Source organism: Euleptes europaea, chromosome 5 (assembly GCF_029931775.1).
Source record: "Euleptes europaea isolate rEulEur1 chromosome 5, rEulEur1.hap1, whole genome shotgun sequence".
Taxonomy (NCBI): Eukaryota; Metazoa; Chordata; class Lepidosauria; order Squamata; family Sphaerodactylidae; genus Euleptes; species Euleptes europaea.
The window spans coordinates 62,387,302-62,404,623 of NC_079316.1; the positions used below are offsets into that span (position 1 = coordinate 62,387,302).

At 42.0% G+C, this 17,322-nt stretch overlaps 1 protein-coding gene across 1 annotated transcript in view; it reads left to right on the plus strand.

Moving 5' to 3' along the window:
• Nucleotides 1-17,322, plus strand: part of VWA2 (von Willebrand factor A domain containing 2) — a 34,988-nt gene that overhangs the window by 4,328 nt on the left and 13,338 nt on the right. The window contains 6 exon segments of the mRNA XM_056850458.1: nucleotides 1,110-1,172; nucleotides 2,808-2,882; nucleotides 5,195-5,328; nucleotides 7,622-7,731; nucleotides 14,186-14,380; nucleotides 14,838-14,971. Coding sequence (XP_056706436.1) covers nucleotides 1,121-1,172; nucleotides 2,808-2,882; nucleotides 5,195-5,328; nucleotides 7,622-7,731; nucleotides 14,186-14,380; nucleotides 14,838-14,971 — 700 coding nt within the window. The 5' untranslated portion in view covers nucleotides 1,110-1,120.

Consider the following 17,322-nt stretch of genomic DNA (forward strand, 5'->3'; position numbering starts at 1 on the left):
TCAGCCCCGAACAAAGCTCTAAGATGGTAGTGAAGGATTGTGAATATATTGCATTGTATGAGTTCCAGCTGAGCACTACTAAAATTTTACTTTGACCTTAAATGCAAAACCTGAATCCTGATTACACTGATGGTAGGCAATTGTAAATAAGAAACATACATTCTTCAGCCCAAAGTGTTTATGAGTAGAAGGTCAGGGCACGCATTTTAATTAATTAAAATTCCCTTTTTATTACTATTTTATTTATTTCAATTTATATCCCACTCTCGTTCCCGGCCAAGCCGGGCTCAGGGCGGTTCACATCAACCAACACATAAAATACAATAGAGTTACAGGATGCTTTCCTTTGGGATATACCCTGGGGTTGACCACCGTGGTATTCTAGGAGCTCTGTGCTTCCCAGGTGTGAGATCCCCCAGATTTGGATCTGGACCATAGCGTACAGGGAGAATAGGTCCTGGAGAGAATAGGTATGCATCATGACTACTATCCATTTTGACTAGTAGCCATGAATACCCCTCTCCTCCATGAACATGTTTACTCCCCTCTTCAAGCCTTCCAAGTTGGCAGCCATCACCACATCCTGGCAGCTTCTCTTTTGAGAGAGGGGCACAGTCTGAAGCTCCACTGTCTTCAGCTGTGAACTGAAGGAATCCCCCGCTCACCAACGCTTGGCAAGGTACAAGGGGCTCTACCTTAGGCTCCACTCCTCCCCATGGGGTAGATTCCCTCGGATCCCAACATACCAATAGAAGCATCATTCAATAACCTGCAGTCTTGGCACTGAGCTTCTGCTCCCCGCCTTCACATACAGGAAACTGACAGTGCACATTTCTGAACCTTGGCTATTTGACAGGGCAGAGACTAGGTGCCATGTACGCAGTCTACCTGCCTGCTGCCACAGAAGGCAAGTTGAGGCAGGGCCCCGTCTGACAGGAAATCTGGAAGCAGGTTGAAAGAAGAGGGAAGCTTCCAACACAGTTCAGCGCTCCAGTGAAATATAGCAAGATTCAAGGGATCCCCCCGCTGTGATATTTTCCTGACCTGAAGTGGCCAAAAGGTGTCTATTTAGGACGTTTTCAGTAATGTTTCTCTTTTTCTCCCCCCAGTGTTGTCAAGTATGAACCTCTGGCTATTGTTTGACTCAATTTGCATTTTTCTGATTTCCCAAGGTAAACACTTTATTTGCAATTGTGAAATTTTTATTTGCAAAGGTGAATTTTTAGTGGGCCGTAGACTGCAGAATTAGGTGACACATAATGCAGGAGGGACATAACACGATTCCTGTTGGACAAGGAATAAGGCCGTTATCCACCTGGGTGTTAAATCTGGATGCCACTTGGGCATCATTCTTTGCCACAGACATCTGACCAGGCACTCCGCTAGGCATGTCATGAGTTGGATGCTTGCTGATGTGCATCAGGCCACTCTATTAGGACACCAACAGTGCCACCCTAATCAGAGGGACACCCTTCTAAGCCCTTTGACTTGAACTCTGTTTAGGGTTGTGGCACTGTTAGTGTTTATGCTACGCCAGCACAGAGTGGTGTGGATATACTTGGTGATCTTGTTCTTCGTTCTTCTCGCTTTGAATTACACAGCATGCCTTACAACCCTTTCTCCTGCTGAGTCACAGCAGTGAGAATCCGAGGCTTAGTTTAACGAGGGGTGCTAGATGGATCAAGTAAAGCCTGCCACAATCAGCGAGAGCAACAGGACCCTGCAAAGAATACCCACAAAGAGAATTTTCTAGTGCTTTCCACTAATTCGAGGAAGCACCGCCTCATAAGAGCATAAGAAAAGCCATGCTGGATCAGACCAAGGCCCATCACGTCCAGCTCTCTGTTCACACAGTGGCCAACCGGGTGCCCCTAGGAAGCTCACAAACAAGATGACTGCAGCAGCATTGTCCTGCCTGTGTTCCACAGTCATAAAGCTTTAAAATCCTTACAAAATACATTGGAACTGCTGGGGTAAAACACATGAAGGCTTTTATAGTGATGCATTACAGAGTAAGACATATTTCAGTTTATTTCATCCACCAACATTATTGACTATAGCAAGATATTTTTAACCTTGAATCTCTGCAGTTTGCTGGTATTCTGCTGTGATTGTATGGCTTCTAAAATTAAATTTTGAGCTGCAGTACGGTACGTTTAGGATGCTAGATTGTAGTACACGTTGAGTATCCCTTATCCGGACATCCAATATCCGGACTGACCCCAAAACCAGACTTTTTGAGCCGACATGCAGGCATTACTCACAGGCGCTCGGCATCACACCAGTTTGCTTTCTGATGGCTCAATGTACACAAAATTTTTAAAAATATTGTTTAGAATTATATTCAGGCTATGTGTATAAAGTGTATATAAAACATATATAAAACATAAATGTGTTTAGACTTGGGTCCCATCCCCAAGTTATCTCATTATGTATATGCAAATGTTCCAAAATATGGAAAGATCTGAAATACAGACCACTTCTGGTTCCTAGCAGTCAGGAAAAGGGATCCTCAACCTGTAATTGTTTGTATGGCTATTTAAATTGATGCATTTTATTTTTTAAAAGCAAACAAACCATCCTATTCCATTCCTTGTTTTCATTTGATGTTTTCTAACCATCGTCTGGCAGAGCAATTCTTTGCAGGGTATGCCTTGCCGTTGGTACGTGTATCACCTTAGCCTTGTATACGCAGCATAGGCAGATTCCTGCTCCCAAAGAGCTTGCAGTCTAAAATAAACAGTGGTTTTCTTAACATGAAGCGGTGGCAATTGACTGACAATGTTGAAAACCATTTGATCCTGCAGCATTTGTGTCATGGAGTATACAAGAACTGCACGTCAGTCCGGAAATGGTGGAGAAAATTTCAGCAGCTGGCCAGTGTAAGTTTTGTTTCTTGTACTAAAATGGTTCTAATGCCATTTTTTCCCCAGCTGTATATTGGTGTGAGGGTGTGTATGACTCAGTCCCCTCTTCCGTTCTTTTCTTAAATCTCCTATTGTTAGTTCTGTACATAGGCGAAGTCTGGATTTTAATTAGAACTTGATCTGTCTCTTCCAATGTTCAGGGTCTCTGCTTTGTAATAAGGCAGGATGAAGTTAAATGTATGGCTCCTCATGAATCCTGCATAGGCATGCCATTTTTCAGGCAGTGCACTGTCCTCCTGAGTAGTTGTGCGCATCACTATGTTTTGATATGGCTCTGGAGTTACTGAATTGAGAACACAATAATATGGTGATAAGTTCTAAGTAGAATAGAGCTTGAAGAATGATGCAAATTAAAACAAAAACAAAAATCTGGCTTCCAATGATTGCCTTAACCTTCTGCAGCTATAGTTGTCCATCCTTAGCCATTTCCTGCCTGTGCAGATCTTGCAAGACCAGCCGCTTCTCATTCAATCACCTCGATCAAGAATGGTACATTTGAGACTGGATTGTTGAGACTGCTTTTGTTTCCCTCTCAATTATGGTTTGTGCGGTAAGAACAACTTCGGGAACACACCGTTTTTGTTGCAACCGAAACTTGGTTATCCAAATTTCTAAAGGCATGTTTATGCTCTGCATACTTTCACAGGGCCCTCCCTGTACTGAGAGAGGACAGGTTTAGCTTAATCTGACTCCGTGAAAGCATGAAGGCTCCACTTTGGCACATATGCGGTCACAACAGCTAGTAATTATTATGCAGGCAAGTCTGAGCGCGCTCAGGTAACACCAGGACATAGTCCCAAGAAAACCTGATGCTAGTATGAAACTGACTATGTGAAACTTGCTTCAGTCAAACCGCAGACGTCTTTGATCTGATGACTTTAATAGAATCACAGGGCTTTGTGATACTTTAACAGTCATTAACTCCAGCCTTGAGGAGGGTGCACGGCTCCTAACTTATACCCAAAGCTGGATGAAGTTTTGCAACATCCCTTGACTGTGTTTTTTAAAAGGTAGCATGTGTTGGGAGATTATCCTTTCTGCACATGTCGCAATGAAATAATGTCTGTGGACGCTACTGCACTCTCAGGGAGGCTATGCAACGTTTTTACAGTATGGAGGTTAACTGATACAATTTGGAATTATCCATTCCATGCACCTGAAATTTGTTGACAGCTCCAGAGATTCACATGGTTGCTTGGGCTAGCATTAGGGTTGCCAACCCCCAGGTACTAGCTGGAGATCTCCTGCTATTACAACTGATCTCCAGTCGATAGAAATCAGTTAACCTGGAGAAAATGGCTTCTTTGGCAATTGGCCTTTATGGCATTGAAGTCCCTCCCCTCCCCAAACCCCACCCTCCTCAGGCTCTGCCCCCAAAACCTCCTGCCGGTGGCGAAGAGGGACCTGGCAACCCTAGCTAGCGTCTATAACTGCATGGAGGAAAAAAAAAGTTAATCGCCTCCTATGACCACATGGTTATGTTCTGCATTAGAGTATTCAGCAGTTTATAGATGCATGATGTAAGAAATCCACTTTTATGGATATTGGTGGTAGTAAAGCTGGGCTGAACCATGTGGCTAAATAATACACATGATAGATTTGCTTGGTCATAAGTACTATGCCATTTCTTCAAAGCAGCTAGCACACAGCTCCTAGTCTTTTGAATCTCATCATTAATCATTTATATGTTTCGTTTATTTAGAAGAGTTATATCCTTTTGTCATCATATAAATGGTACACAAGGTGGCTTCTAACATGAAATTAAAACATTATACAATTATATAGGTATTTAAAATCTAAAAGGTCTGATAGCAGAAGAATAAAAGCAAGAACTGTAATAAAACTTTCAAAACCCAAAGGGAAAAGGGGGGAAGTCAATCTTGCTGGGGCAAAGAATTCCACAGGCCATGAAAATGCTCAGATTTACAAACCTGGCAATCTTATCTCTGTCAGCACAGGACTGCAGAGCACAAATAGCTGTTTTTAGATCAAAGGGGAGGCTTGTAGGTTGAATATAAATGTTAGCAATCAGGCAAAACATATTTTGTTGTTTAATGGATGAAGCATATTTGCAAGATGTGAACTTAAATTATTGCAATTATTTGCCCCTGAACCTTCCTTTATTTATTATAACGGTTGAGCAAATGTAAGCCTTTGTTTATGTTCAGCCTGCATGCTGCTTCTTTCTCTCCTTATTGGCCAATGCCATCTGGCTGCTTAACATTGCTGCACTTTGTTGTGACAGAAATGCCTCTGTCTTTTCCCAGTAATGAATTGCTCCGCCCCAGTGGATATCTTGTTTCTGTTTGATGGCTCCTATAGTATTGGCAAAGGAAGCTTTGAAAGGTCAAAATACTTTGCAATGAAGCTTTGCGACGCCTTGGACATCAGTCCAGAAAAGGTGAGTCTACATCTTATGTACATCGAGAATGACTTGACCAAAAGCAGTCAGTCCTCCTTTTCTCTCTCTCTCTGCATATAAGCCTTCCATATTTATAACGATGGCACAGAATTGTTGCAACAACATGCAACAGTTACATCTTTGATATGTAGCCATATGTGGAGTTGAAATAATGAATCAAAAACATTTTAGTTAATTCATCAATTAATCATGCAGCTTATTTTTGAAAAGCTTTTAACGTAAGTGGTTAAGAGCAGCGGACGCTAATCTGGAGAACCAGGTTTGGGTCCCCGCTCCTCCACATGAAGCCTGCTGGGTGACCTTGGGCCGCAGTTCTGTCCAAACTCTCTCAGCCCATGCGGAAGCAGGCAGTGGCAACCCACCTCTGAACATCTCTTGTCTTGAAAACCCTACAGGGTCGCCATAAGTCATCTGTGACTTGCCAGCACACACACACTTCTTAAAAACTGCTGATTGCAGGTGATTTATAAGAGGAATTCTCCTTTCCCTCTCGAAGGGAGTGCTCTTTCTTGCTGTGACACATACACGTGTTGTCTAAGATTTCAGACACGGATCCCACAGAAGGATCCTGCAGATGGAAAGGACTTCCGTCCGCAGAGCTTCTCTCTTCCCACTGCAACCCAAAATGACCCCTGAAATGGTGCTCATGGGGGATTGAGGGAGCCTCAGAAACAGCATGAGAGCAGAATTAGTGATACTCAACCATAGGAGTCCTCTGTGGAATCCAAGCCTGAACAACGCAAAATTACTTACAAAATGGAATGTATGGTTGGGTTGATTCAGATTTTTTCAACTGGGTGACAAACTTGTTAAGAAGCTCTCTACAATCCTTGTGCTTTCTAATACTAAAATCTAAATTATTTTATGTTGTAAAATCTTTCTTTCCTTCCAAGTTTTAAAAGGCCCAATAATGGCCTTGTAAACTAGTAAATGTAAACTAGTTTTACCAGACTTACATGTTGCCTTCTAGGCACCTGTAATTATATGCATGCCGTTTTCTTCCCTTTGTTTATGATGCAGTACACTAAATCTGGATGTTCAGAAAAGGTGTAATTTGAGTATGTGGGTATACAAAATCCTTCCCTGGGTGTGAGGGACTGGCCTGAACGGTCTTCAGGTTATTTCCAAGCCAAAAACCTATGGCAGGTTTGCATAGCATGCATCTGCCAGGCCCACTAAAGGTAAAGGTCCCCTGTGCAAGCACCGGGTCATTCCTGACCCATGGGGACTAGATAGCTAATAAACTTTATGTTGTTGTGGCAAGAATTACCAGGTCCCTAGCAAAGCAAGCCTTGATCAGGCTTCCAAGTTACTTGGGCCAAGCAGGGAATATCCTGTCCTCAGCCCCAATCTCTAGCACTCAAGAAATTGAGGAGCAGTAGAAAAAATGCCCCCCATAATCATGCTCCTTGGTCTTTATGGTCTTAACCATGGAGATCTGAGGAAATCTCTAGAGCATCACATAGAAGTGACATCTCATTCTCCTCAAACGCTAGGGTTGCCAGGTCCCTCTTCACCACCGGCGGGAGATTTTGGGGGCAGAGCCTGAGGAGGGCCGGACTTCAATGCCATAGACTTCAATTGCCAAAGCGGCCATTTTTCTCCTGGTGATCTGATCTCTATCGGCTGGAGATTAGTTGAATTAGCAGGAGATCTCCTGCTACTACCTGGCAGTTGGCAACCCTATCAAACGCCATCCTCCAGATCTCCAAGCATTTGCCTAGGCAGTGTTGGGAATTCTAGCCCTTAGATTCATTGGGTGGGGCCAGGTGATACCATATTGAATAGCAATATTAATGGTAGCAATCACGCACACATCCTCTGTGAATGTGAGTAGCACTAAACATTAAACATTATTTAGCAGTTAGTGCCAGAGTATTTCCTCCTATCTCCAAAGTATGTGTTAATAATTACTACAGGTAGGTATGCACAGACATCTTAGAAGAAGCCATCAAGGGTCTGAGCTAGCTAATAGCATTGACGTTTCAACCTACTGCCATGAGGCACTGAATAAAATTAAAAGTTAAGTCTCAGGGCCAAAGCCTGAGATCTAGCAATTCTAATTGTGGCCCACCTGGTATGCTATGTAAAAATTGGAAGATACTTGTTTATGTGTGTTCTATAGAGATGTGAAAATACAGGAAACCTGAATATTTTTGGTAAGTAGTTACTGGAGGGGTTTAGCTAGTTCCATCTCCATTTTCTCCTATTTACACCTGTAAAAACAGTGTACAATTAAACCAGTGTTAAGGATCTTCTTCTGTGCTTTCAGGTCAGAGTGGGAGCCATACAGTTCAGCAATACTCCTCACTTAGAATTTCCCTTGGATGTGTACTTCACCAAGCAGGAGATAAAAGGCAGACTCAAGAAGATTATGTTCAAGTAAGATTATTATGCCCTGAGCTGGATGGCCCAGGCTAGCCCAATCTTTCAGATCTGCTTTGTACTTGAGTGGGAGACCACCAAGGAAGTCCATGGATCCTGTGCAGAGGCAGGCAATGGCAAACCTCCTCTGTACATCTCTTGCCTTGAAAACCCTATGGGGTCGCCATAAGTCAGCTGCAACTGAAAAGTCCCAGTCTCTTTAGTTTTCCTGAAAAGAAAGGTGCTCCAACCCCAGCACTGTGGTTGTCCACTTTTTCCAACTCTGCAAAATCTTTATTTTTAGATATGATGACCAGGACTGTACACAGTATTTCTTTATGTGATGTTTCCATGTACTTCAACAACAGGACTCTTATCATTTAGGCCAATCATTCATTTATATTTCAAGGGAATCTACCTATAGCTGGGGGGTTTTTAGCTGAAGCCGTAAATGTTACAAACTGGCCTTGGCAACCTCTTGTTTTACAAACATTGTCCTACCAGCTGAGGCCATTTTAGGCTAACTTCTGAGTAGCAGCAGAATTCAATTCATACTTGTTTTCCCCACAGTTGTTAATTTTACACAGGGTACCTGTGCGATGATATCTTAATTCACCAGGCGATCTCTCCGTATGCAGATACTAAGCCTGTGTCTGGACTGGGGTAGTTTTTGATCTTCCAAGAGAAGTCAGGATATGAAAAGTATAGTCTTTACTGTTGTTGAAATGTAACTGAAAGTAGGCTATCAAACAGTAGTGAATAACTGAAACCTAGACATGTGCTGAAATTCCTTTAATGATGATAAGAGAATGTTGACAGCTCTAAAAGAGATAACGTCCTTCATTTTAGCCATTTATCTTGGATTTAGATGAAAAGCATAAATATATAAATGGCCAACATACCTAGGATGCCAGCTAGCACTTCAAGAAAAGCAAGTGCTCAGAATGGGAGTTCCTGATGACTTGTGCACATTACATCCCTGCTCATTTTATCTTTCTTTGCCCAAGGCAGGTTTTGGTCCCTGCAAAAGGTTATATTACTCTTTCTTTTCCCCCATGAACAGAAGGTGTACTTTTGCATCCTACTGCAAACCACCTAAAATGTGGGTTGAGTTGTATCATGCAAAATTGCTCATAAAAAAGGAGTCGGGATCTGTTGATCATGAGTAAAATAACAACAACAACAAAACACACAATCCAATCAGCTATCTTGCATTAACTCTAAAATCCAGCTTTTTATTTCATTTTAACACTCTGTGTCATCCTCCATGGAGCTATGCCCATGTAAGAATGGACTTAGGTATAACTGTTCTTAGTATGACAGTCAAATACATTCCTGTTTTGAATGACATTTTTTCAGACAGTTTGATATTTTGCAGTCTTCATCCCAGTGGCCCTCTGCAACAAATCTTTTACAATCATTAGATCAAGAACCGAGGTACTGACTTTCCCAAGATCATCCAATGAGGCTACAGCTAGGAGACAATTTGAAATTAAGTCTTCTAAATCTGTAATGCTAGCCATACGATCATTGTGGATGTTGTAGAATACTGATTTCAAGCTCATTGTGGTAGATGCCGTGTAATTTTTTTGTCTTTGTAAAAAAAAAAAAAAAAAGTGCCAGTACTGATATATAAAGCTGTGTCAATTTCCACCAATTCCCCCAACCCTCCTCAGATCCTCACTAGGCTGTCCCCCCACCCCCACCGCGACATTTCTGAGGACTCGGTAAGCTGCAGAAGAAGGGTGGGGGTTGCAGCTGCCCTCTCTTAAGAAAAGGGTACTTATTTTTTCTTTATGGTGTGGTTGGATACAGGCTATTATTTGGTAATCCTTCCAACAACCTTGTAAAGTAGATCAGAATTATTATCTGAGAGACTGGGGTTTGCCTATCCTAAGGCTACCTGTGAGTTCAAAGCAGTGGTGAGAGTGGATCTTGGACATTCTGATTTTATTTGTATTTGCCTTTCCAAATGTGCACTAAACTCTTTTATTGTTGATTTGCTGGCAAAGCTGCCAACTGGCCAGGAAAAACCCTGACCTAATAAAAGGCTGATCCACAGAAAGCAGGCAATGTCTTTTTACAGGGTGGAAAAAAACAGCATTAATGCCTACAGAGCAAGCTGTTCTGAAAGACATAGGAGCAGGGCTTGTTGAAAAATTAGCAAGCCTGCTTGCAAAAGTCACCTTGGGAAGGAGCTTTGAAGTGTAACTCAAGCACTAATCTTTTGCTTTAGAAATCTTCCTTCTCCTACCCAGACGGGGAGGGGGGAGGGAGGGAGAACAGGTAACCCACCACCACTTCCTCCTTCTCAACCTGGGCTCTTCCCTCGCCACCTCCTCTGCCCAGCCTCTTCCCCCACCAGCTCTATCCCTGGGCCCCGTATCCACCCAGTTGATGGGGCAGCAGCAGCCTGCATGCCTGGGGCTATGGCAGCTCATCCTGTTGCCCACCTGCCTTTTCCCATGTGGACAGCTTGCCCACTTGGCTTTCTCCTTCCACCCCCCACCCCCCAGGGAGAATGAGCAGGCAACTGCCAGCTACTTCTCCACCACGGACTTCCCCCACCAGCCTTGACCATGGTATAGTTCTGTACTTTTCTGAGGTGGTTATCGGGCCTTTCACGCTGATGATTCCATTCTTACTAGGGTTGCCAACCTCCAGGTACTAGCTGGAGATCTCCTGCTATTATAACTGATCTCCAGCCGATAGAGATCAGTTCACCTGGAGAAAATGCCCACTTTGGCAATTGGACTCTATGGCATTGAAGCCCCTCCACTCTCCAAACCCCGCTCTCCTCAGGCTCTGCTCCCAGACTCACCAGGTATTTCCTAACCCGGAGCTGGCAACCCTAGTAATAGCCCAGTGTACAGAGTGGAGGGAAAAAAACTTAGATTGAATCAATGCCACCAAATCCAAGAGCCTGCTAATTCACAGCCTGGGAGAAGTTCTACCTCCTAAATCAATAAGCAGACCCGGCTGCACACAAGTCAAGATGTTAAATATCAGAAAGTGTAGGTTTTTAAACCGAAACTTTCAGCTAGTTTTGAGTCACTTTATGTACAAACAAACCAATGACAAAATGCAGCTGGCCGGGGAAGATATGACGGCTACTGGGAAATTGTTGATACATTCCTGACATTTAGATTGAGACAGACAACATTGGAGGGTAGAATAGAGGAGGCTCCTAAAAAGATCAAAGGAAGTCTGGCAGGAGTTTAGAGCACTGAGAATGATGGGGTGATACAAAGAGAAGTATATAGATAAAAGAACTAAGGAGCACAAAGTGTGAATGTGATCAAATACTTAATACAGCAGGAACTAAAGAAATGACTGCAGTGAGTCATTTTAGAACTGAATAAATGTGGCCCAGAATCAAAAGAGGATGCTTGTGACAATAAATAACAATGTACTCTAAAGACAAAGTAGACTTTTACAATCCTGCCTTTCCCAAGTCCCTTTTAATTGTAATGGACAAGGCAGTAATTGGAAATGGGATATATTAAGAATTCCCAGGGCAGGATGAGGAAAACAGATGGAGAAGTCCCTTTTCAGTCCAAAGTCAAATTATAAAATTGATTGGAACAGTGTAAGTAAAGTTTTGCCTTTGTTCTGCAATAAACTGTAAAACCAAAGATAACTGTTCCAGAACTACCACTTTAAGTAGACTACAGCAAAGGTGGCTGAGGATGATAGGAAGCAAAATATAAAGCTCAAGATCCTATAAGAAAATGCTAGAGATACCAACTGCTGAGGTCATTCAGTATGAATTAGAACACAGTTTGGGGTATAATTGTGCAGACTTTCTTTTCCCTAAGAAAGCATCAGTTGTCTGCTGTATCGAACAAAACTCCAGGCAAATAACAATATGGGCAGCCGAACCTATTATTTACCGTAGTTGCTGAAACTATCCTCCTAATTTTCTGCTGATATAGATATTAGTATGTTTTACATTTTATTCTGATCGCCATCCACTGTTCTCAACCTTCTTTATGGTAACATCTTTTGTGTATGAAGAATGTTAGCACTTTTGGTCTTTTTACTTTGTCCTTTAACTTAACTGACGTTTAACATCTGTTATTGTTAGTTCTTGAAGTTAAAATGCTCTGTGCGGCAAGTATGTGTTTCCGTACTGCAATCAAACTGTGTGATGGCCAAAATGTTTTATAATAGTCCCAAGGATTTGCTAATAAAATCCATGAGTTTCCAAGAACTGCAATTAGCATCTTTTTAGCAGATGTTAGTGTAGAGGTTTTGCACCTGAGGTAGATTCTAGATCTTTTAATTTTTTCTTTTCACAACAATCCTTACAGGCAAGACATCTCACTGAATGTCTGATCACTTGGTGACTTAATGAAAACATTGGCAACTGGCCAATGAAAAATATTGTCTCTGGTATTTCTTCTGTTTCCCATATACAAGCCATCTCTTGATTTGGTGATCACCAAGAGATGACCATTTATTGATTTACTTACTTCATGCATAGTCCACCTTTCACACTGGGACTCCAGGGAGATTACAGTTCAATGCAATAAAACAGTACAAACAGGATAATACATATAGTAAACAATGCTAGGAATAAAACTGCCTAGCATTTTCAGACATTATTGTTACAATCCTGCTCTCTTTATAAAAATGTCCTCTGAACAATTCATTTTCACTACAACCCAATTCTTGATATTAAAAATGACATTCTGACCAGTTATGTTTTGCTACAACCTTCTTCCCTGTATAAAGATGCCCTCCTGAATAAATCTGTTTTCCACATTCTGTGGAATGATAGAGTGCAGAAGCCTTCCTGACTCTGTCAGGCAGGCTATTCCACCAAGGTTCTGCTGACTTGCCCATTTTCAGGGTGGCGCCTTCAGGAGGATGGGTGAAGTTGCTGCAGCAGGTCAGATCCCAAGAGATGGTCCTGCAGATATGTGGGTTCCAGGCCATGAAGAGCTTTGGGAGTAATAAGCAGCACCTTGAACTGAACCCAGAAACTAATTGGTAACCATGGAGTGACACAGTAGGTGTAATATGCACATCCCATCTCTGGATAGCAATCAAGGTGAGGCTTCCCGTACCAGCTGGAGTTTCTGAATTGTCTTCAAGGCCAGATCCATGTACAGCGTATTCTAATAATCCATCCATCGCCCTCAAAATCTGCCAGGCTACAAATGAGGTGTTTTCTACTGTTCCTTTAAGGTCTCCCTGGCTTGGGAGTTAAAGCGGCAGCAACTGGCCCTGTCTCCTCCCTGCCTCAATGTTTTTGTCTACTTTTCTGCCATCTGCTGTGTACTACACCTGAAGTCTAGTTCACTATGGTAAAAAATAAAATAAAAAAAAAAGCAAGTGGGCAAAAGGACCAAAGAAACTGGGTGGAAGAAACTGCTGCGAAACATGTATTTGAAACCTAGCTCAGGATTGGGAAACACCTGGAGATTTTTTGGGTGGAGCCTGAGGAAGACGGAGTTTGAGGATGGGAGGGACTTCAATGCCATAGAGTGCAATTGTCAAAGTGGTCATTTTCTCCACGTGAACTGGTCTTTATCGGCTGGAGATCAGTTGTAATAGCAGGAGATCTCTATCTAGTACCTGGAGGTTGGCAACCCTGTTGAAACCCAATGTGTGGAAAGGGGAGACAAGTATTAGAATGTAACAGGTAGTTGGGTCCTAAATCAGGGGTAAGAAGCCCCAGCGTGCATGCCAAACACTGGTGCATCCGGCTGTTTTGCTTGACATATTGGGCCAATTCTCTGCTCAAGGACAGGAGGTGAGATGCTGGAGTTTGGCTTATTTCCAGGACACAATCGTTGCTTTTCCTCGCCTTCTTTTGTTTCCCAGCACACCAGCATCTTCCCAGGGAGACATTGCAGGTTTTTTGGGCTACCAGGCCAACCAGGTTGCCTACCCTTGTCCTAAATGGTGGTAATGGCTTGTTAGATAGGGCCATTAAATTATTGCTATGCTTCTGTGCTTTACTCATTTGGCATATTTTTTGTGTGGAAATTATATATGTCTGTAGCTGTCAGCAAGTGGGCAGAAAAGAAGAAAACAACCGAAATGATGTTGAAGAGGAAATCAATGCCACCTCCAAAGTATTTTTGCTTCCTCTTCCATAGCCCCATTCACTGGCCAAGTATGACGAGTCTTTCCGTCTTGCCATTAAACTATAGTTTTAGGTTATGGCAGAACTATGAAGTATAGTTTATCCTACACAAATTTCATATAAGGTCCTCTCTCTCTCTCTCTCTCTCTCTCTCTCTCCTTCCATGTGCTCTACTACGCTTACTTTATTTTCACCTATGAAGTGCGTAAAACAAAATCCTTGTTTTTCTCAGTACTGGTCTTCACCACCTCTTTACTTTTCAAATGAGCTAAATCCTCAGTTCATCTCTGGGAGAGGGAGACATTCTTGTGAAAACTAAATGGAGCAATATTAATACTTTTATCTCTCTGTGTTCTTTTCCTGCTTGTGCTTCAGAGGTGGGAGAACAGAAACTAGCCTCGCTCTGAAGTTTATTCTTCACAAAGGATTCCGCGGGGGCAGGAACCTGTCAGTACCCCAAATCCTCATCACCCTGACTGATGGGAGATCTCAGGGCAGTGCAGCAATACCAGCCAAGCAGCTGAAAGAAAAGGGGATTGTTGTCTTTGCAGTAGGAATCAGCTTCCCAAGGTAAATTATTTTCTAGCGTGAGAAGAGATATTAAATGTTCCATTGCTATTGTCACTGAACCAATGACTAAAGAACAAACTGACAATAGAGGTGAGATTTGGGTTGCTTGCCTGTGATGGAGATAAGAGTGTGTGAATTGTGTCTGTGACTGGGGAGTTGAGTGCTGGCTGGGGACCATTTGAAGTACTTGAGCAGGAAAGAAAAGCTGGAGAAGGATGCGTGTGTAGGGAGTGAATGTCAGAAGGTACTTGACAGAAACAATATTGTAAGCAGATTTTAACAACTGGAAAGCTGTGCCTATATTAAGTTGTAGCATGCCTTGCTTTAGTTCTGTATGTGTATGAGAGAAATGCTCTATTAAATGGCTCCCAACTCTTTACTAATTATGAAATTAGCTGCCGTTAAATTATTGCTGTGCTTCTGTGCTTTACCTATTAACCTACACATTTCTGTGCAGATGGGAAGAACTACACGCACTAGCCAGTGAGCCAACAGACTGGCACGTGCTCTTTGCCGAAGAGCCGGAAGATGGTGCCAATGGCCTCTATACCACCCTGACCGGTTCCGCAATTTGCAATGCTGCATTTCCAGGTAAGCTTGGCAGGATTCTTTGTGCAGTCTTATTAAGCAAGCCTTGCCTCCTGCTTTTGGGGGGCACCTGTGGTCATGTTGGCCTTTTCCACATTCAAGTCTTCATATTTCTTTGCAGGCTCCATTTTTAATGTGGCCCAGTTTTCTCTCTTTCTTCTAAGACAGGAAGAAAAAGTTTTTGGAGAGTGGAGTTACAAAGTCTAGACCTTTAAGGACAGAGCCGCACTTCCTCAAAAGGTGTTGTTTCTGTTTAAGGGGTTTTGCTAAGTGCTAAATCAAAGACTTTACCTTATCTCTTCAGGAGCTTGTAGGCAGGAAGAGAGTGATGCTTCAGACACTGCCAACTTCAACAGGACATTCACCCACCTTTTTGCTTTCTGTTACAGCATTCCAGTTTACAGGCTATACCATGCAGTATGGAAGGTTTGACAAAGAGTCCACTGGAGCAGCAGTGTGGGAGGCATCAGTATTACATAGGGTTGCCCAGTTTTGGGGGCGGAGCCTGAGGAGGGTGGGTTTGGGGAGGAGAGGGACTTCAATGCCATAGAGTCCAATTGCCAAAGCAGCCATTTTTTCCAGGTAAGCTGATCTCTATCAGCTGGAGATCAGTTGTATTAGCAGGAGATCGCCAGTTAGTACCTGGAGGCTGGCATCCCTAGTGTTACATGCTGTCACTGCTTGCCTCTGACCTCCTGCCAGACTCCAGGATAGCACTTTATTTTATTTATTTATTTTTTTATTTTCTTTATATCATTGGGGATACAGGAAAGGAAAAAGGGAAAAGGGTAAATGTTAGCATAATAAAAACAAAACAGTATTGTAAAATGATTTCTAAATAAAATATAGTTACAAAATGGCTTTGATTTGTCGTTCTTGCTTCTAAATAATCTCTGGTATTTTAAAGGTTCTTATTCTTTTTTATCAATTAACTAAAGTAAAAAAGTTTAAAACAAGATTAGTTATAATATTTTAACATCCATTATTCGTAATAATTGGACTTCATATATACATAAAAAGATGCCCACTTCTCCTGAAATTGTTCGGTGGATTCACTGAATTTGGGATTTAGTTCATGAGTCATTTTTGCCATGGCTGCGTATTCTAAAAGTTTTTCTTTCCAATCATCAATATTAGGTATGTGGATTTGTTTCCATGTCCTTGCTAGGATTGTTCTGGCAGCTGTTGTGGCATATTTGAAGACGTCATGCAGTTTTTGTGGTAGGCTTGACGGTACTATACTGAGTAAATATGATTTTGGGTCAAGTGTAAATTTCGTATCTACCATCAATTGTAGTTCGCGATGAATTCTTTTCCAGTATATTTGTAGCTTAGGACAAGTCCACCAAACATGGAAATAAGAACCGTCTGACTCTTGACATTTCCAACATGCACCTTTTTTCCCTGGAGTTACCATCTGAGAGAGCATGTTTGGAGTCAGGTACCATCTATAGAAGGTCTTGTACCAATTTTCTTTCACTTCTTGAGAAACTGTATATTTCATTTCGGAGGAACAAAGTTTTTCCCATGAATCCATATTGATCATTTCTCCAAAATTTTGCATCCACTTTATCATGTTTGTCTTCACTTGTTCTTCTTCTGTATCATATTTCAGGAGAAGCTTATATATTTTTCCTAATATGTGTGAGTCATTTTTGGATATTAACTGCTCAAATTCAGTTGGTTCACGAAATGGTTGTGGATATAAGCAATCTTTTTGCAGGTTAGACCTCAATTGTAAGAAAGTTAACCAATTCAACTTTTGAAATTTTTCTTGAAGTTTGATCATATCCTTGATTTCTCCCGTAGGTTCTATCATATCTCTGTAAGTAAAATGAATACCCGGTTTTAGTTTAACATTGTCGTGATAAGCTTCAATTGGTGACATTATAGAAGGTGGAGAGGGACTTATTCTCTTCAGGATAGCACTTTACAATCCTAGCAACTTCCACAATATTTCCCGAGTTGTGTTCTTACAATCCATGAAGAGAAGTAGACAGAAAATGCCTCTTTGTAATGTTGGAATCATCAGATGTGAATTACTGAAGTACTTACAATGTCACATAGTGTCTAAATCACAATAGAAATAGTAATTTATCAGTTTTAGAACCCTCCTAAGAACTTTGCGACATGTGGAGCTTGTATTTGTGTCTATACTCATATACATATATTTGCCATTTGGTGGCTACTTCTGCAGATACAAAACACAGACGGGAAACTCACTACATCTGGCTGCGTAGCCACTGTCCAAGGGAGAAGAAACCTGCAGAGAAGACAGGAGTTTCCTAATACTAGCTAGGCTTTTTTGAGGTTTTTCCCATAGGTTTGTAACTGTGGCATGATGGCAGAGGAGA